Source organism: Gossypium hirsutum, chromosome D02 (assembly GCF_007990345.1).
Source record: "Gossypium hirsutum isolate 1008001.06 chromosome D02, Gossypium_hirsutum_v2.1, whole genome shotgun sequence".
Taxonomy (NCBI): Eukaryota; Viridiplantae; Streptophyta; class Magnoliopsida; order Malvales; family Malvaceae; genus Gossypium; species Gossypium hirsutum.
Genome location: NC_053438.1, coordinates 63,969,828 through 63,991,459, shown reverse-complemented (window position 1 = coordinate 63,991,459; position 21,632 = coordinate 63,969,828). Strand labels below are relative to the sequence as shown.

General features: G+C 34.0%; 1 protein-coding gene across 1 annotated transcript; it reads right to left on the bottom strand.

Annotated features, from left to right (window-relative positions):
* Positions 1-278: 278 nt before the first annotated feature.
* LOC107909551 (receptor protein kinase-like protein ZAR1) lies at positions 279-3,249 on the bottom strand. The gene is made up of 2 exons (XM_016837132.2): positions 1,378-3,249; positions 279-1,279 (listed from the first exon to the last, which is right to left on the bottom strand). The coding sequence occupies exons 1-2, from the start codon at positions 2,852-2,854 to the stop codon at positions 603-605; spliced, it is 2,154 nt and encodes a 717-aa protein (XP_016692621.2). The 5' UTR covers positions 2,855-3,249; the 3' UTR covers positions 279-602.
* Positions 3,250-21,632: the final 18,383 nt, after the last annotated feature.

The window sequence follows — 21,632 nt, the reverse complement described above, 5'->3', positions numbered from 1 at the left end:
TTTCATCCCTTTGCTCCAAAATCAAGGAAAACTATTCTTTACGAATTACACCCAAAGATCCCCCATTTTCTGTTCTCTATTTTATTTATTATTACTTAATACCAAGGCCACTTCACTCACCATATATATATACGCATGTAATATATAATGGAATAGTATATTCTATGATGACTTGGAGACCCCAACGTGGTGCGCCTTGGGGAATTCATGCATAATATATAAATATTATGTAGCTCAAGATCATATGTCTGGACAAGCTAAAATTGAAAAGAAAACAATTAAGATAATCAACTTTCACTGACCAAGAAAAAAACAAGGGACAAAAAGGTCTGCTACAAGAGCAAGAAAAAAAAAACACCCACCACATACACTGTATTACTATAACAGACGGTCAATTCATGCACAAGCACAAAGCAGTTAAAAAAAACTCACGGTAGCTTTTGTAGCAGACCTACCATCACCTAGCCCTTGCCATAAACAAGGGCATCATCCTACATAAAATAGAGACATTAACATTCCTTTATTGCTATCCACTGCCACAATTTGTTATACACCTAAAAAGTTTCAGTTCAAGTGGAACTCAACTAACCAGGTCCTTGGTTTTAGTTGGTGTTTTGATCAGTTGATAAGACCAACCTGTCCAAAGCATCCAAGACATGCCTCATAGTTGGTCTCCTTTCGGGGCTGCTATGCACACAAGCCATTGTGATCTTGAGAACTGCAATTATCTCTTCCTCTTTATCTGCATCGGGAGCTAGGTAAGGATCTAAAACATCTGAAAGTGGTTTCTTCTCTTCAATGCATAGCTGGATCCAATTAACAAGATCCATTTCTGAGGTACCTACATGAACCACGGGTGACCTTCCCGTGATCATCTCTAGCAAGATTACACCATATGAGTAGACATCCCACTTCTGTGATGGTTTCACCACTTTCAGGGCTTCAGGAGCTTGGTAAAAAGATCCCAAGTTCGAGTAGAGTGGAGCAGCTTCGGAGGAAGCACTCTTTTGTAGTCTCTCTAGCGGTTTATCTGAAAGTATTCGGTTAGATTGTGTGGTTGGAGACCCTCCAGCAATATTGGCAAGCCGTCCAAGTCCAAAATCAGAAATGTGGGCTTCCATGTTCTGGTCAAGTAATATATTACTCGGCTTCAAATCTCCATGAACATATTTTTTGGGGCTAAACTCGTGCAGATAAACCAAGCCTTTGGCCACACACTTGATGATTTTAAGTCTAACAGACCACGATAATGGTGTGAATGATGCCATTCCCGCCTTCCCTGATAGTGATAAGAAAATGGGGACAATCAATACAAAAGATGAACGATCGTAATGGAAAGAACATTATAGTACTTAAAGAAAGCCTGGTGAAACATACCATGCAATGCAGTGGCAAGACTTCCATTAGGCATGTAATCGTAGATGAGAAGCTTCTCATCAACTGACCAATAATATGCTCTTAGAGTAACAATATTAGGATGCCTCAGCTTTCCAATAGCTTCTACCTCAGTCTGAAATTCCTTAAACCTCTGCGAGCCTCCTTCACCCAATCTTCTCACAGCTAAGGAAAGTCCATCTTCAAGCACAACCTTGTACACGATACCGATGCCGCTCTTCCCCAAAACAAAAGCAGAAGCTTTAAGCAGCTCATCCAAATCGAATGCCACCTGTGTATCCAGTGGTACAAGATCATATTGCTCTACGTTTTCTGATAAAGTCTCTGATTCGTCTTTTCTGAAGCAAAAACACTCCTTTCCCTTCCTTCCCTTCTCAAAACCATAGCCATGGTCATCTTTATCCTTACTACATGGGCAGATCCTTGAATAACAAAAGGAGAATAGCAATCCAACAAGGCATATTCCAATTATATCACTCACTATTATAGCAATAACAGCTCCTTTACTGAGTCCTCTCCCTCTCTCGTATTTACCTTCATTGTCATCTGACCTTCCGGGTGGGGAATTACTAGGTAAAAACGGATATGACGAAGGTGAATTTGCACCTGGAGTATCTGGAGAACAGGGGTTCCTCAAAGGAGGGCCACAAAGCCCAGGGTTCCCTAGAAATGCAGTAGGTCCTCTGTTCATTAGAGCACCATTTTGGGGTATTGGCCCACTCAAATTGTTAAATGTAAGATCAATGTAAACCTTCTCAGGAAGATTTCCAAGGCTAGCCGGAATGGGACCGGCGAAAAGATTGTGTGACAGATCAACAGTTCCTTGCAAACTAGACAGATTTCCCAAATCGCTAGGAATTGAACCAATGAACTTATTGAAAGAGAGATCAAGTTTTTCAAGAGAGACCAAGCCAGTCCCAAACCCATCTGGCAGAGAACCAGTGAAATTGTTCCGGCTGAGATCAAGGGTCTTTAGTCTCTTGCATTGAACAATTGATGAGGGTAAGGACCCATTAAAGAAATTATCAGACAAAGCTAACGTTTGAAGATATTTAAGCTTCCCTATGTCTTTAGGCAAAGACCCAGATAAGGAATTCCCATAAAGAACCAAACTCTGTAACCCTTGAGCTTCAAGGAGCTCAACAGGCAAAGTCCCAAAGAATTTGTTGTTCCTCAAATTTACATGGCGAAGATCAGATAAAAAGCCTAAAGAAGAAGGAAGAAACCCATAGAGTTTCTTCTTTGGAATGCTAACAGAAACAACCCTTTGTTCCTTGCATGTAACCCCATTCCATGAACAAGGGTTGTCATCAGAAGAGTTCCAATTACTTAGAGACCCTTCAGGGTCCTCGTAGATGGACTGCTTAAACGATATGAGAGCATACCCTTGATTGTTCAAACAAGTCACATCATCATGAAAGTTCAAGACAACAAGAACCACCAAAACCCAAGAAAGCATATCCACAGAACAAAAGGAGAAATTAAAAATATATGACCGTTGGAAAGAAAATGTTGAAAATGCAAATCTTTGGGTTCAAAGGCCTTACCTTTCTGTCTACCTGGGGAAAAGAGCAAGTAATGAAGGAGAAAGCTTGGAAAGAGATAACAATGGAGACTCAAAAGAAAGGGAGAAGAAGAAGGAGGAGAGAGACAGAGTGTGGTGAGGTAGGACTGGTAAGAAAAAAGAGAAGTGTATATTATATGTTGAAGAATGGTAAAGGTTTCAGCTTTGCTTGCAAGACCTTGGGAAAATAGATGAGAAAAACTTTTACTTAGCTAAAGTTATAAAATAAAACAGGGAGGAAAAAGGTGAAAGCTGGAGAGAATTGATGAATACTACTGATATACATTTTTCTTTTTATTGCAACATATCTCCAATCTATTTTATCATGATATTTTCCAAAGGAACTGTTGTTAACTTGTGATTAAATTTTTGTATTACTTTTTATTTTTCATTATATTTTTAGATTATAGATAAATTTATTTTTCTTTTATTAAATATTGAATTTTTCATTCAACTTTAGTTTTGAATAATTTAAAATAAAATTTAACAAAATTGTAATATTTTTCAATTCTGTTATCTTAATTTCTTTGAGAGCCACCCAACAAAATATATTATTTAATAATTAAACTAATAAATTAATGAAAAATACAAAAAATGAAAAAAATACAATATTTATTTTATAAATAAAGCTGAACCTTTTTCCAAGATTTTTTTCATAAAATAAAATTTCTATGTTAATTTCTGTAATTTTAATATTTTTGTAAATCAATTTATTATTACTTATTAAAATAAAATGTTTGAAACACTTTTTTTTTTAAATTTATCGTAAAATCGTAAAAAAGTTAATGTTGAGTATAAAATTTAATTAAAAAAAATTAAAATCGAGTAATAAAATACAAATAAAATAAAATTTTAGTTATAAAATTCAATCACATAAAATTAAATTTGTTAATAGATTTATATAAGAGAAACCATAGGAAAAATCCAAGTGGAAACAGTGGCATAAAAAGAAAAAGTCAATAGTTGCTTTAAACTTTTGGATTTTTGGTCATCAATCTCATTTATGTATAAATAGTTAATTAATTTGATTTTTTAGGATTAGATATCTTACATTATTATTTATGAATTTTAAGTGATGATTTGATGGTTAGGGGTATTCACTATTTCAAATATGATCTGAATTCGAGTCGCACTAATCATATTTATTATTCAAATTTTATCCTATTATTATAATTCACCCAACATAAAAAAAAATCAAAATGATTGTAAGATTTGATATTAAATGCAAAACACATGAATAAATTCAATTTCAAGTGTGGGAACAGACAGGGTTTTGTAAAATACAAGTGGGGGAAGCAGTCAGTCTTCATCATTACCTCCACATTTCTCATTATCGGTTAAGGGAACATGTTTTATGATTATGCTCACTTTCTGCTTTCATCTTCCACAATACTAACACACCAAAATGCAGTCTAAATACCTCTTGGGGTGGAGTTGAATTTTCAAGTTTAGATTTAATTCCATCTAAAATATTATTTAAATTTGGTCTAAAATAAAAATGTTAAATTCAAACCTTATTCGGTTTGTTTGTATTAATTATTTTAGATTATTTTTATATAAAAATAAATTTAAAAAATATAATACATTATACATACTTAAATGATATTAAGATAGTTACAATTTAGCAAGTAAATGCCTCTATAATAATAACAAAATTAACAATAAAATGAGAGTTATACAATATCTAAATAATAATAATAAAATAGTAACAATATAATAGCGGAACGTCTAAAACAGCAACAATAAAATAGCTGATTCGGATCAGGTCGAGTCAAGTAAAAAATCTTATTAGAGACCTAGCCCATTTAGAAACAAACATTATTGTCCAATACCATTTTTTCAAGTCTATATTTTTACTTAAACCTTCTCACGTTTCGAAAAGACCTCCATACTAGACATATAACCCAACCAGTATAAATATACATAGGTCTTATTGATTTTGTTGATGAATTTTTTTAGAAAAGTTCTATTGACGGTACATTAGATAAGGTACATTGTTACAAAATTACAACAATATTTTTATAATTTTCATATTATTATTTTAATAATTATATTTTATGTTTTATATATATAAATTATATGTGTCAAGTTTAGAATAAATTAAAAGTTATAACTATTTATTTTATACAAAAATAATATTTTAAATTAATATGATATATCATTTAATGGTGAAATTATTAATATAAAAAATATTATAGTATTTCAATTTTATATTAGGATAATATTATAAAAAATAAAATATCTGTTAATTTTGTTATTATTTTTACAGCTTTAGAAAAGCAGATAATTTATAAAAAATATTAAAGGAAAACAGAAAAGCGAAATACAAGTTTGATTGTCAAGCGAGGATTGGACATGCCATCTAATTACCCATTAAGTAAGAAACGGTCGTGATGTATTTGTAAGCAGTGGGGGCCAGTACGTACACCTCTCGAATGTTCTCCACGTGTGCAATAGATTGGTTTCCTCCATGCCTCTCAGCGTCTTTCATTTTCACTTTCAATTTGTCGTGAGATTTTAGGAAAAGGGAGATAAATTGGCATGTGAACTTAGAGTGGTAGCTAGCCTTTTGTCAGTGTGGGGGCTATCAACTCTGAAGGCTGAACCCCACTTCCATGTTTTTTCAATTCATCCTCATACCCCCCCTTTGTCATAGGCTGCGTTGGAAACTACCTTCACAAATTTCATAATTAATCCCATCGTATTATCGATTTTCAATTTAATAAAATAATATATAAACTATTTTTAAAAAAATATTTATATAAAAATTCATAATCAATTGAATTGGTTCAACTATTGTATTTTTCTCGATATTCAATTTATTACCAATTGATAATGGTTCGTGTTATTTCCTATTATATATCATCGATTCGACGATTAATATCAAACTTAATCGATCAGGTCAATTCAATTTTGGCAATATTGGCTAAAAGAGAAAACAAAGGTAAAGTTATGATATTGATCTTTATATATAGAGAGAGAAAAACTATCTCATGCAAAACTTATGGAATTTTTTTAGATTCCATAAATAGGTTTAAAGTATGACATATATCTCATGAGTATATTAAAAAAATAAAAATTATAATATATAAACAAATGTTTTATCCATTAATTAGATTGTATTGTTTTAAAAAAATTACAAAAAAGGAGATTCAAAGAGTTCATGCAAAGCATAGGCAAACAAAACAAAAATAATAAGAATTCTTCAAAAAGGTCTCAAACCTTTGAGATTAGTTAGAAATGGTACTAAGTGACCTTGTCATCAAGAACAAAGCCCAAGTTGAAAGCTACAGCCTTAGTTAGGTGCCAACCACCATTATTTGCCTTCATTGTGTTGGCAGTGACAATGATATTATTCTTAGTGCTAAAAAAGGAATCGGTAATATCAATTCACAATAACAATACCATGTTAAATTACACAGTTGCTAATTGATAGTGTTTGACTAGAAGTACTTGATTGTAGTGATCACTTTGGTTGCCATTGTGATGAACAAATAAAATATAGTAAACAAGCGGCACTAAGGATTGTTTAAACAATTCGACTTCCTTACCTCTATGGAGTCTAGCTCAATGAGTAACTTCACTATCTTTAATCATCAATGCAACAAGTGAATCAAGTCCTATCACTCTCCGAGTATAGCAACCTCACTTTTGTATCTTAAAGACCTAAGTCACTCACTTCTATGTTCTCCCTCCGAGAACTTATGTTCTAAACACAGATAGTTTACTATCAAATGCATCACAAACATGTTCCTTAATGAACAATAAAGTGCTCTCAATACTCAGTACATAAACCTATGCAAGTCTTTCAATATATAAGAGTTCTCGGGACTTGTTAACGTACTAGAGATCAATTACAATCCAATCTCTTAATAATAGTACCTATAAATAGCAAAATACGATATATTCATAGAGACCAATGTAAAGTGGACTATTTGAAGATATACCTTCAATGCTCCCCAATTCGATCTCTACAATCCAAAGGATCCGATATACATGATCTGATTTAATCCAATCTTCAAGATAAGTTTCTTCAAATGAATTGTCTTCAAAATCGGACTTCTATACATCCACAATATCAACACCATTCAAAGCACAAAGATTTTGTTTCAATAAATTGCTAACTCCAAATATGACAAGTAACAGACAAATTGTCATAGTGATAGTAGAAGTAACCATATTCAAGTAGCACTTAGCTAGTCACTCTAAAAACTTACCTCAACATACTACATAAACACAAAGATGAAACCCTTACACCGATGAAAGGACATAAAACCTCAAACTCAATAAACAAAAGTAAAGATAATGTCATTTTCCTTTGACTGAACATCTATTCATATACCATTCATCTAAGGTCAATTGGAACTAGTACTAGGTGACTCTGTCATCAGGAACAAAGTCCAGGTCGAAAGCAAAGCATTAATTAGGTGCCAATCACCGTTATCTACCTTTGGTGCATTGGTAGTGACACTGATATCATTCTTGGAGCAAAAAAGGGATAAATAATATCAATTCACAATATTAATACCAAATTAACATAAAGATGACATTGTAACGACCTAAAAGTTAGTAGTGTCAAAAAAATATGATTTCGAGACCTTATTTTCGTGAACCGAGCTTGTAAATATTTTTATTAAATATTTACAAAATTATTATATTAGTGAATTGAATTTTGAATAGGTAATTTTATCGAATTAGTGATTAATTAATGTTTAGGGACTAAATCATAAAGTTTAATCGTTATAGATTTTTAATTAGAAAATAGCTTGAAGACCTAAATTGCAATTAACCAAAGGTCTAAAATTTTCAAATAGACCATGTTGGAATTCATAATGGTGGACGGTAAGGATTATGTATGTATATAAATAATTAAATTTAAATTTTAATTAATAAGTTAAAGTTAATTAACTGGGTCTTTTACAAAAATATTATAAAAAAATAAAAATTTACCAAAATACTACAAGTTTTTTTTTATTTATCAAAATATATAAACTTTTTTTTATTTACCAAAATATATCAAAAAAAACTAAAATTAAAAAAAAAACCTGACAAAAAAAACCAGACTGAAGTGACATCTCACTGGTCACGCCAATGGTATTGGCGGCACCAAAGGTGCCAAAACCATTGGCGGCACCAATGGTGCCAATGCCATTGGCGGCACCACTCGTATTATAAATACGACTTCTACCAAGCTGAAAAGAGAAAAATCAACAAAAAAAAAAAGAGTTGGTGCGGAGAAGAAAAGAAAAAGAGAGAAAGAGAGCAGAAAAAGGAGGTATTTTTTTAAAAATAATTGATTATATTGTTGTTATTATTTTGTATATGTTGTAATATTTTTTGTTTTAGTTTAGTTATTAAGATTAATAGAACTCAAAATAAAAGTATTAGTTAGTATTATTATTATTATTATTATTGTTGCTGTTGTTGTTGTTGTTGTTGTTGTTGTTGTTGTTAGTATGAAGATGTTATTAATGTATTAAGATGTGACTTAGTAATATTATTGTTAGCAGGAAACTAGTATTATTATTATGGTTACTTATTATTTTTATTTACGAAAATAAACTAGTTAGTAAAAAACTAGTATTATTATTATAGTTAGTTATTATTTTTAGTAAAATTAATAATTTTAGTGTGTATTATTTTGAGTATAAAATTAACAATATTATTCGTAGTATAAAATTAATAATTTTAGTGTGTATTATTTTGTTTATTATTTTGAGTATAAATTTTTTTTAAGTAATTCAGTTACCGTTCGAGATATTTTATGAGATTTTGTTTTTTTTTACAGATTAAATATTGAAGATGGATGCTAAGTTTCTTGTATGCGTTTATTTCGATGGAGTCATATTGACAAAAAGTGTTGGATGTGTATTTGAATGTCGGCAACAAATAGCAATGAGATTTAATAGAAATGTATCGTTCGATGAAATGAAGGCAAGGATTAATGCAAAAATCCATAGACGTTGTGGGAGAAGGATATCAAAAATTTTCTACAAGTTTCCAATTTCGACAAATCCGGTCAAATTCGTCGAAATGGAACTTGTAGACGATGAAGACGTGGAGACAATGGTCGATCTCTACTGTGGGAATGGGACTGAGAAGAATGCACCGATTCACTTATTTGCTGAGTTAGTCGGTATGGAACAAAATGCATCTGATGAAGAAGACGGGGCTGAAGAACCGTGGATGGTGGCTCCAATATCATACGTTGATAGTGAATCAACTATGGGTGGGATCGGTATCGACCTGAATATTACACCCGATGTTGACATGGTTGGGGGTGAAGAAGAAGGTGCCGGCGAAGAAGGTGGTGGCGATCATTGGGATGAAGAGGTCGATAGTGACGCTGATCCCGATGTGGACGATGTACATGATGATATTGACGCTGAAGATGTCAACAACGATGAATGCATTAACGCTTCTTCGGTCGGGGAGCAGATGCGGCGTATTCTGATCCACAATAATCCTGGGCCACACATGTCGCTCATAGACCCCGACGCAGCGTATATATCTGAGTTTCTGGAGTACCCTGAAATAGTTCATTCTCATTGGCTGGCCGTGACATCTTCTGATGATGAGTTATTCATAGGCCAGATATTCAGTTGTAAAGAAGAGTGCGTATATACCATTAAACGGTACAACATGAAGATATCGGTGGATTATAAAGTCTCCGTGTCTACTCCGACAATATATGTTGGGGAGTGTTGGAAGGCAGCGGAAGGCTGCAAATGGCGGGTACGAGCTGCATTCATTAGAAGTTCTTAGATGTGGGAGATACGAAAATTTGTTGGTCCTCATACATGCACATCAACACGTATGACAGAAGATCATGGAAAACTTGATTCGAAAACCATTTGTACTTGTATCATGCCAATGGTGAAGGATATGCCGACCATTAGAGTTTCGGTACTCATTGCGGAAATGCAAGCACGATTCTAGTATCGAGTCTCGTATCGGAAGGCATGGGTAGCTAAACAGATGGCGATAGAGCAACTGTATGGGGATTACAATTCGTCATATAACGAACTTCAAGGTTGGATAGCTGCTATGCGGGAGTACGTACCGGGGACTGTGATTGAGTTGCAGACAATTCCATCTTACGGGCCGGATGAGCAATTACAGCCGGCAAAAAGAATTTTCCATCGGATGTTCTAGACGTTCGAACCATGTGTGCGGGCATTTCCCCACTGCAAGCCACTTGTGCAGGTGGATGGGACCTGGCTGTATGGAAAATATACACAGATACTGTTTCTTGCAGTGGCTCAAGACGGTAACAGAAACGTGCTCCCGATAGCATTTGCTATCGTAGATAAAGAGAACATGGAGTCTTGGGAATTCTTCCTCACAAATCTGCGGAGGTATGTTATTACGAATGATAACATTTGCATCATCTCCGATAGAGGGAAGGGTTTAATTGCAGCTATTAGGCGTTCCGGTGTGCCGTGGAGATCCGTTTACTGCATTCGTCACATTGCGTCAAACTTCCATAAAGATTATAAGAATGCAGACTGGAAGAGACAAGTCGTGGCAATGGGTAAATGATAACCTTATCTTTTCAATATATGCTATAATGTTTGATGTTATTGACTTACTTTAACTTATTTTTCGTTAATATGTATACAGCGTACGAGTTAGAGCCACATATTTTCTGGCAAAGAATGACCCGACTTGAGAGTGATATGGAGGGGCAGACAAACACATCTTTCCGACAATGGTTGCGCACAATGGAGCCGTGGCAGTGGGCTCAAAGTGCTGACGAGGGCTTTCGTTATGGCCACATGACCACAAACTTAGTCGAGGGGATCAACGCAGTCCTGTTAAAAACACGTCATCTTCCAATAGCATCGGTATTTTTTGCTACTTTCTACAGGCTGGCCACTTTGATGCCAAGAATGGGTCGGCAGCAAGTCGACCAGATTCAGGCGGGACATGTGTTTGTCGAACATGTGAGGGATACAATGGTCGTAAACCATCGGTTGGCGAGGTCAATGAACATGGAAATATATTCACGCCGACTGGAAACGTTTCGAGTTACCGAGATCATCGGTCGTCGACCTAGGTCCTACGGAGTTGATCTCCGGAACAGACGGTGCGAGTGCAGGAAATTCGAAACACTTCATTACCCCTGTGCGCATGTCGTGGCGGCGTGTGCTAAAGTCAATGTTGATGCGGAACAATATGTCGATGATGTGTACACGCTGAAGCGCACATTGCGTGTCTAGGAGAATGAGTTCCCCGTCCTGCCGAACCTATCTACGTGGGAGGTGCCGCCGATGACTTTCGAGCTTCTCCCAGACACAGGGCTACGGAGGAATCTAAGGGGTCGTCCGCAGTCAAGCAGAATCCGTAATGAGATAGACATTAGGGAGAAATCTGACGGAAAGTGCTGTGGAATATGTAGGCTAACTGGTCATAGCCGGAATAAATGCCCTAACCGAAACTTTCATGTTGGACAGTCGTCGGGATCGGGGCAAAATTGAGCTAAAGCTATAAAATTTGTATGTATGTTGTTATAAAAGGTAATTTTATTAATAATAATTTTCTTATTCGGCTTATGCTTACGCTTAAAGTGTATCCATATTGTTTCCAAAATAAGTTATAATCTACCATGTCAGCGTTGTGGAATTATTAAGATTATATCGAAAATAGAGGCATTCATAATTCGATTGAGCTTTAACATAATGAAAAAAATTGAATCATTGATATATATACATAAAATTCAGAACATCCGAGATATCTAAAATACAAATAATTCGAGTTATAGAAAAAGTGCATTAAACCCCTACAGTTGATGGTTCGATGGTGTTGTTCGGGGGGTATACTTACGAGGAGGTCGACGCTGACGGCCTGGGCGACGACCAACGTCCTCATCGTCCGCAGGTGGGGGCGTGGAAAACATAGAGGGAATGTCCTGTCGCTCGTTCGCCGTCGACGAACTTGAACCAGCATGTGTCTCATAATGCGACAGATATGTGTCATGTTGGCCGAGCATGCCGTACTGCGGCCAGGGGGATCCAAACAGTTTAAAATCGAACGCATACTTGCCCTCTGCATAGCTCGGATAATATTCGCCGCCAAACTGATCCGGACGATAGCCAAGTGATTCCTCACTTGAACCTGACTGTTCGGGCTCTGCCGGTTGCGAAGGACAATATGCCGTCGGATCAGGATCCATCGAGCTGTTTGCTTCCGATCCCCCAACTTGCTGAACGTACAGGGGGATTATCGTCGATTGCGCTCCAAGTAAATACGGCTTCCCGCGACTATGGTACCACTTTATATACTGTGCGGATGGCTGCAGGTCGGTAGCCATAACCATCTGAGGAATTCGGCGCAATCGATCGTACCACAGTGCGACGTATTTCCGGTGATATATTCCCCAGTCCAATTGAACTCTTCCTCTCTTTGTCAAGCCGTGATCATCCCCCAACTGGTACGGCGGATCCGGGATATGTTGGATGCAGCCAAACTGCCGAAGCACCCGATCGCCATTATACCACTCGACGACGTTGAAATTTATTATTGGTGTGTTTGTGCACCATGTGTGGGAATCAATGAGTGCGGACGGGGGTACAACATTTGTAATTTCCAGCCTCCGGTACAGCATCTATATAAACTGCATGAGTAATAACATTGTAACGAGTTAGACGGATAACATATGAGAAACATGTAGAAATACCATGTATGTCATGAATATTACAATAGAAACTTACCCCTTCCCGGGCATGCTGTTCAATCCTCATGCGGTATATCGGGACATCACACGACTTCCCGATGCCAGGACGGGTCGTCCACCTACCAAAAAAAGTATATGGTTTAGGGTTGGTAACATTACTCAATATATTATGACTACAAATAATGACAATTTTTATTTTCTCACCTGAGTGGCAGTGGATATAGATAGGGTTGGTGACTAACGTGTGCCAAAAACGGCATCCGATAAAGTGCCCATGACTGCAGCAGTATGAGGCAACCGCCGATGTCTTTACATTGCGGGTCTGTCGCCCGACAAAGCTCCTTGTACAGCATTGCTAGAACGGCTGAACCCCAATTGTACGACCTAGCTGTAGACAAATCAGCAAGCAGAGGCAAGTACGACAAATGCACACTGTCGCCGTTTGCATCGGGCATGAGTAGTGCCCCTATCAAATGCATGATGTACGCTCGAGCAGTGCACATCAACTCACCTTCACTGGCGGTCGCTGATAGTCGACAAATTTTGGCTCTTAGCCATGTAAATTTTATTGTGGAAAAATATTTATCACCATCCTTTGGTGACTCTCCTAGGAGTTGATAGCAAACCGTAGCCGGATCGGTTAATGAAGATAGTCCCGTAACGGGATTCCCGTCAACTGGGAGTCCAAGCTGCACTGCAACGTCCTCTAACGTCACCGTACACTCCCCGCACGGAAAATGGAAAGTATGGGTCTCCGGACGCCACCGCTCCACTAGCGCGAATAATAGATCAAATCGCAAGTCGGAGGACCGGATCAATGCGACTGACCCAAATCCGGCTAGCTCCAGGTACGGCATAAATCGTGCATCTGGAGCTATCTTTAAAACACTCACGCGGCCCCTTAATACTCGATACGAGTCCTGATAGTGTTAAATAACAGAAAAAATATTACGATTGCATAATTTATTTCTATATACTGCGTATATCCTTTTTAAATAATTAGAACTCCTGATTAACAAATAATAAATAATACCTCGTTATTAGCCGCATTAGATATGTGTCTAATATCGCTTCGAATCAATTCAGCCATTGCAATGCCTGCAAGTTGAAAAAAAAGTTAGTAAAAAAATCGTATTTCGGCCATTTATTCGTATTTTTTTCTGCGCATTTTATTCCTTTAAAAATATCATAATTCCTAATTTTATATTTTTACATTCTTTCACTGCATAATGTTTGAAATTTATTAATCGAGTTTGTTATTTAAATTAATTTGCTGTAAAAACTTAACCCTTACCCCTGCCATTTGTTCGTATAATTTTCTCAATCTTTATTACTTTAAATAAAAATAAATTATTCTCTTATTTTATTGTTTTAAATTATTTCAGTACATTTTCTTTGAAATATTTTGTATTAATTGTTTCTAAATTTTAAAAAAGTGAGTAATACACTCTTACTTCTGCCATATGTTCGTATTTTTTTCTCCGCATTTTATTACTTTAAAAAATATCATTAACTTAGTCTTTTATAATTTTACATTATTTCAGTGCATAATGTTTGAAATTTATTAATAAATAATGAGGGATTAAAAGTAATTACCCACATATTGGTACCGCCTTTTTATTCCCCTCCATAACCATTTTTTCCTCTATTCTTTTGGTAAATAAAATAAAACTTTATAATATTTTTGTATTTTTTTGTAATATTTTGGTAAATAACCCGAAATAAACCCTGTCCCCTGCCCTTTGATCGTATTATTATTTTTCCGATTTTTATTACTTTCAATAAAACTATATTCTTTTTGTATTTTATTATTTTATATTATTTCACTACATTTTTTTTCCAGTTAATTCTATAAATTATTTCTGAATTTTTTAATAACATTTACTAGTACAGTCTTTCTTCGGCCATTTATTCGTATTTTTTTAATCCACATATTATTATTTTAAAAAAACGTAATTTTTTATTTTATAATTTTACATTATTTTCAATTTATTATGTTTTACATTTATTTCATGTACATTTTTCGCATTTATTTATTTTCAATAAATATGCAATTCTCGTTTTTTCTTTTCGTATTTTGTGTTTTCTAAAACATACTTCTTTGTCATTTTTCTTTTAATGCTATTTTCCTAAAATTTTATTTTCAAATTCATAACTAAATTTCATAAAAAAAATTCCCTAATCAACATATAATGTACTTTAACTTATTTATTTCATTCTAAATATATTTAATAAAATATATATGCTAAATAAAATAATAAAATAACTATAATTACATTACATAAATTTTAAACACATAAATATTACAAAAAAATTCAAATTTATTAATAAAATTACCTTTTTTCCCTTTTTTTTCCTTTCTTCCCTCTTCTTCTTCTTCTTTTTTCTCTTCTCCTTTCCCTTTCTTTCCTTCCTTCTTTCTTTTTTCTTCTTCTTTCTTTCCTTTTTTCTCTTCTCCTTTCCTTTTCTTTCTTTCCTCCCCTTTCTTTCTTTCTTTCTTTCCTCTCCTTTCTTTCTTTCTTTCTCTCCTTCTGCCCCCACCACCGACCCCCCAAATAACACCAACTGGTGCCGCCAATGGCATTGGCACCATTGGTGCCGCCAATGGTTTTGGCACCTTTGGTGCCGCCAATACCATTAGCGTGATCAGTGAGATGTCACTTCAGTCTGATTTTTTTTGTCAGGTTTTTTTTTAATTTTGGTTTTTTTATATATTTTGGTAAATAAAAAAAAGTTTATATATTTTAGTAAATAAAAAAAACTTGTAGTATTTTGGTAAATTTTATTTTTTTTATAATATTTTTGTAAAAGACCCTTAATTAACTTAATATAATAAACATAAAAATAGAGATAGTGGATGAAAACAACATTTCCATCATCTATTTTCATCTTCTACCCGAAGCTAAACAAAGAAAAACCTAAGGAGAGTTTTAAAGTATTCGACCCTATTTTGGTATATGTAATTTAGTCTTTTTCTTATAATTTTTATGTTTTTGAGGTCATGGGAGCTTGATTTAGTTAGCCCATGTATCAATTTGTGAAACCGTTAAAGTTTTATGAAGTTACCATTATTGATTTCTTGAAGTTTTAGGTGTTACATTGATAGATTTTAAGTTTAGAGGTGACAAATGACTAAATTGTGAAGTTAATTGATAGTTTCGTACATTAGGGAATAAACTGAATAAATTGAAAAATTGACTATAAAAATTAGAAATTAGAGCTTCCTAATGGTTAATAGTGAAAAAGGATTTCAATTTGAAGCTTTAGATTGAAAGTTATGTTAGTTCTGGTTTTAGGGACTAAATTGAACAAATTGAAAAGTTTTTATAAAAATGAAAATTGATTGCGAATTTGGCTGTTTAATTGAAAATTCTATGTGTTTATGTTAATCTGTAGCTAACGTCGATCTGGGTTCCTGGAAAAGGAAGGGAAAATACAAAACCATTAACGAATAGCTTGGAATTTACAATATGTATTTCTATGACTTAAGACCTATTTAAGTTTCGCGTTTTTATGTTATTTTACCATGTACATAGTTGAAGTAAGTCATTATGAATAACTTGAATTGATTTGGCATATTTATGATTATATGTCGAGACAGGGATTAATTTGATTGATATTAGACAATTGGTATGAAATTAAATTGAGATATATTGTGACATATGATAATTGATTTGCCATGAGGGCTAGAATGCTATATAGACCATCATTGTCGAGCAATTCGGGATGGTAAGTCATTGTTGTCGGGCAACCTGGGATGACAGATTTGAATTGAGAAAACCATCATTGTCGGATAATCCGGCATGGTAAACCATTGTTGCTAGGCAATCCCGGGTGGTAGGTCATATTTGCGAGGCAACCCGGGATGTAACAACTCGTTTTTCAGTGGTGTCCAAAATAATAGTTTTGGAACCACAATTCTGATGTGTCAGTCTGTAAATATTAATTACAAGGTCATTAGTGTTGTATTAAATTTTAGTTAAGAAATTTTAACGTTTAGATATTAAATTAAGTAAAACGGACTAAATCGTAAAAACTACAAAAGTTAATTCCTATTAGTTAAAGGTACTAAATGACAATTGAAATGTAAAATAATGAAGTTAAATGGTAAATATACCATGTGTTTATTAAGTAGACAGTTGTAGCATTGATTTTAATGAATCTTTAAGTTAAATAAAAAGGGTAATATAGTAATTAGATAATTAAGTAAAATTAAAACAAAAAAACAAGTATATTTTCATCTCCCATAGCAATCCACCGATTTTGAAGAAGTGAAAACACCATTTTTTCTAGCTTAAGTCACGACAAAGCTTGGATTAATGCATGCAAATGATTTTTGGTCATGTTTTTAGTAATTTTTATGTTTTTGTAATCGTTTTAGCTTAATCTAGCTAACGAGAGTTAATTTGTTAAATTGTTATTTTTTTGAAGATGCCATTGATGAATATGATATGTTTTTTAAGTTTAATGGTAGATTACTATGCTTGGGTGTTAAAAGAAATATTTTGTTAAGTGATTTTGTAAGATTTTTAAGTTTGGGGATTTAATTGTAAATAAATTAAAATAGGCATGGTTTCTTGAAAAAAGTTCCAGCATGTGTGGATTGTATTTGGGTGTAATTGAATTTGGTTTATTGGGTATAAGGATTAATTGTGAAAATAATCATGTTTTGGTATTAAAGATCAAATTCAATAAAATGTAAAAGTTTGGGGCAAATGTGAAAAATTGTAAATAGGAAGTCATATGCATTAAATTGAATATCATATGAAATTGAGATTAATAAATTGAAATAAACTATTTTATAGATCAAGAACAAGTAGATAACAGAGGAAAGGGGAAAGTTGTTAAGTAGTCCTTGAACTTTCACTGTCTCTGTAGTTTAGCACTGATAAGTTCGTATGGTTTAGTTTTGTACAAATTAAATTTTATATTAAGTACGAGTTGATATTGTTGGATATCATGACATAATTGAATTGAAATAAATTGATGTGAGTCGAGAAAGTAATTTAATTGCACATTGTTATTCGATGTTATATTGAGCTTGATGAATGTAGGATAGGATAAAATTGGCATGCCAATGGGTTTTAATGCGCACGATATGGGTCTGACTTGTAATAAGATGATGATTATTTGGTTCGTTACTATTCACTGAATATACCGAAGTCCAACATTCGTTATGGATTAACGTGTTATATTTACAGTGATTCTGGTGTGTTACCAGGTGCGGATGTAAAGCTTTCGGGCATGGCAGTTGGTGCCCAAGTGTGTTTCGAAGGGATGTTAGCCTACGAGCTAGGCGCTTAGTGCCCAGGTGTGTTTTCAGTTGGTTAAGCTCGTTTGAGCAATCTGGTGTGTTTTGGATGGTTAACCGCGTATCTGAATCCATTATATTGTTCATCAGACAGAGTTTCAATGGTTACATGATTTGTAATTCATCTTGTGAATGGCTATATGAATTTTTGATTGATTAACATGAGCTGACATTAAATGATTTAGTATAATTGAATAGACTATTTATAATGTGTATTGATATAAAGACTCACATGTTGAATGGTTGTGATTGGCATGATTATAGTTTATTAACTGTTACTTTGTGATTTATATGTTTTTACGGTAAGTTTATCGTTTTAACCGTTGAACTTACTAAGCTCTAGTATAGCTTACTCGTGTATTTTCTTCTATTTTCTTGTAGATATTACGTTCGAGCAATTGGATTAACTCAAAGAATCACACAATCTGGATATTTTTTGGTGGTTTTTGATATGTTTATCTTTGGGTTATATGGCATATAATAGGTGATTGTAAATGTTTTGGTTACTTGTCACTTGTGGTATTTCTTATACTTGAATGATGTTGTCCTAGTTAGATTTTGGTTCATATGTTTATATATATGCCTTGGCTTTTGGCTTGTAAAAGTCCATATGTATGTGTTTTGGTCATTTTGTTCAATGCTACTTGTGAATGACTGGACTATGGTAGAAGTAGACTTGAATGGATTGAATGAAATGGTGAAATTGGCATGAGTTATTGTAGGTATTTGAAAACTTTTATTGCAAACCAGTTTGGTATGAAATGTGAATTTGATTTGGCAATTGATTGTGGTGTCTGTAATAGGCCAATTTAGCCCGAGCTCACAAAAAAAATAATAAACCCAAAATAATAAAACAAAGTCTAGGTCCAGTCCAAAATTATATCATTTGGCCCGATCGGAATGGCCCATTACTTGAAAATGTTGAAGGTCCATCTACAAGCTTGACGCATATGGAAATATAATCTTCAAGGATATGCAATCTTAGATATGATATGTAATCTTAGATATGATATGCAATCTTAGAAGATATGATTTTGTAATCTTAGAGATTTAATTTGTAGATACCCTTTAATCTTAGCCGTTGATGTAATTGATCTATACCGTTGGATTTGGGGAGGCTCAACTATAAATAGAGGCCTCTCCCTTCATTGTAAAACACTTGAGTTTGGAGCAATAATAATTCTTAAGAGCATTCACTCAAATTTCTCCCTCTCTTGCGTTCTTATTTTCTGTGGCTTGTTCTTATTTTGTTCTTCGTTCATCTTCGTTTCTTTTTAAGTTGCATTCATTTGAGTTGGATTTTGGTGAAGGAATTTCGTTGAATCTTCATATTGTGAGAGTTAGGCTGACTTAAGCGTTTTTTTAACCTTTTTTATTTATTCATTTAATTGTTTAATCATTAATTATTCTTTTACTTTTATTCGTGTATTTATCCATCGACTTTCTTATTTACATATTGTTCATTCATTTAACCATTCTTATCATTCTTTTATTTTCTTCCATTAATTATATACTTTATTTGTTTTTAATATTATGTCCCGCATGTTGTTTATTTTTTAAAAACTCGTGTTATAAATCATCCATTTTAAATTGTTTGATTATTTGCTTTAAATTTTTTTTTCATATATTATCAATTGCAAATTTTTTTTATACTATCTATTTTATATACCATTTATTTTTAAGATGTTTCGCGTATAACTTGTTCTAAATTCCTTATTACACAATATTTATTTTTAAACTCATTTATATATTATTACTTTATATATTACCTATTTTCATTTTTTATATATTATTTATTCCAAACTTATACATATATTACCTACTATAGAGCCCAATTTTTGCCCGGGCCCATACCAGCAAAACACCCAAAATTAAAATAAATTAAATAGTCCATTACAATGGCCCAAAACCCTTAACCCAAACCAAGCCCAAAAATTAAACAAAGTCAGAAAAAAACCTTAGGGTTCCTTAACCCTTTTTAGCGCCGCATGCCTCCTGCGCCTCTGCCAGCCTCATGCATGTTCCCTGGCCACCGCCGCCGCTCACCTATTGCTCGCCCTCCATGCGCGTCTGACACCACCTGCAACACGCAAAAGAAGAAGACAATAAACACAATCCAAATTGCAAACGACAAAAATAGAAGTTTAGGGGTTGTAAAAATCGGCTATATAAGTCGAACACAAACATTGTAGTTTTTTTTCCAGGCCTTTTTAACATTAGAAATCAAAAAGTAATATCAAAGTTAACATGTTGCTTTCTCTTTTTCGATTTATCTATCTTTTTTTTCATTTTTTTCATTTTTCCTTTTACAAATCCATTTTTTTAACCTGTTAATAAAAAGTTAAACATACATATAAAAAAGAAAGGAAGAGAAGGGGAATACCTGGAGTCGCCCGCGAGTCCCATCGCCGGAGCCCTTTGCGGCCGCCGGAATCGTAACAAGGGAGGGCGTGGGGGTCTCCTTTTCCTCCGGTCTTTGGGCCAAGAAAGGAACTGTCACCGAACAGCCTTTTAAATCGGGCTAAAATCGACCTTCAGGTCGCACGCCACCGCCCGTGGTGGATTTATGGCGGCGCAGGCGACAGCCCTATTGGCTGGATTGGAGGGCTGTGAGAGAGAGAATCTGAAAGTTCTCTGATTTTTTTTAAAGAGGGGTTAAAATAATTCTTTTTCTTTTTGCATTTATATTGGGTATAATACGGCGCCGTTTTAGGCCTTGGTATCAGTGGCCAAAACGGTGCCGTTTTGGCGTTTGACCCGTGACCTGACCCAGGGGTACCAGGATTCGCGTGTTTTGGGGGAGGGGCTAATTTCATGTTTAGCCCCTCCGCCTATGCGGTGTATTCAATGCGGTTTTTTGTTATTTTCGATTTTGGCCACGAATTTTCGCGTCTGTTTCAATCTGGTCCTTGAACCATCTCCAGTCCCTCGATTAAAACGCTGCTTTTCGAGTGGGGGAATATTTCACAATCGGTCCCTTGAGTTTTGAGCGCATTTCAGTTCAGTCCATTGGCAACCTCTTTTATTTGTTTGCGATTTGAGCCCTAGATTTTGCGTCCGTTTTCAATTCAGTCCCTAGTCGGTTTAATTGTATTTATTTATTTATTTATATATTTACTCATAAAAATAATTTATTTAATATTTCATTTAATTTTTATTTATTTACTTAAATTTGATCAAACTTACATTAGGTTTTATTTTATTTATTTATTCACTATTTTAAATATTGATTTTGTTTATTTTAATTCTTGCCATTATTATTACAATTTCATTCTATTAATTATTTATTTGTTATCTTCAAATGTTTTCAAATCTAAATCTATTAGGATTGTTTTTGTTTTGTTATTATATTAATGTTATTGTTATATTGTTTCTTACATTATTATTCATGCATTTCGATTTATTTGTATCAATGTTATGTGTATATTTTATGATGCATATTATGTTATGGATTTTAAGTGTATGTTGTATATTCATTATAGGTCGTGTACGGCATACTTTCCGTTTTGAACAGCTTCTTTTCAAATATAATCAAAATTGCACGCATTTGTTTTTTTTTTTAAATCTATTAATTAGTACTCCAAATTCAAAAGCATAAAATTTCAAAAATAAATGTAATATTCTATATTTAGAAAATTTGAGAAATCGTGCCCTAACTTACTAGGCTTCGATTTTTCTCGTGATCC

What these genes read in the sequence shown, in the direction of transcription:
- LOC107909551 (XM_016837132.2), bottom strand. Translation starts at nt 2,854, where the DNA reads ATGCTTTCTTGGGTTTTGGTGGTTCTTGTTGTCTTGAACTTTCATGAT. An exon ending in TCTTGCCACTGCATTGCATG is followed by an intron (nt 1,280 to 1,377) that starts GTATGTTTCACC and finishes TATCACTATCAG; the next exon opens with GGAAGGCGGGAATGGCATCA.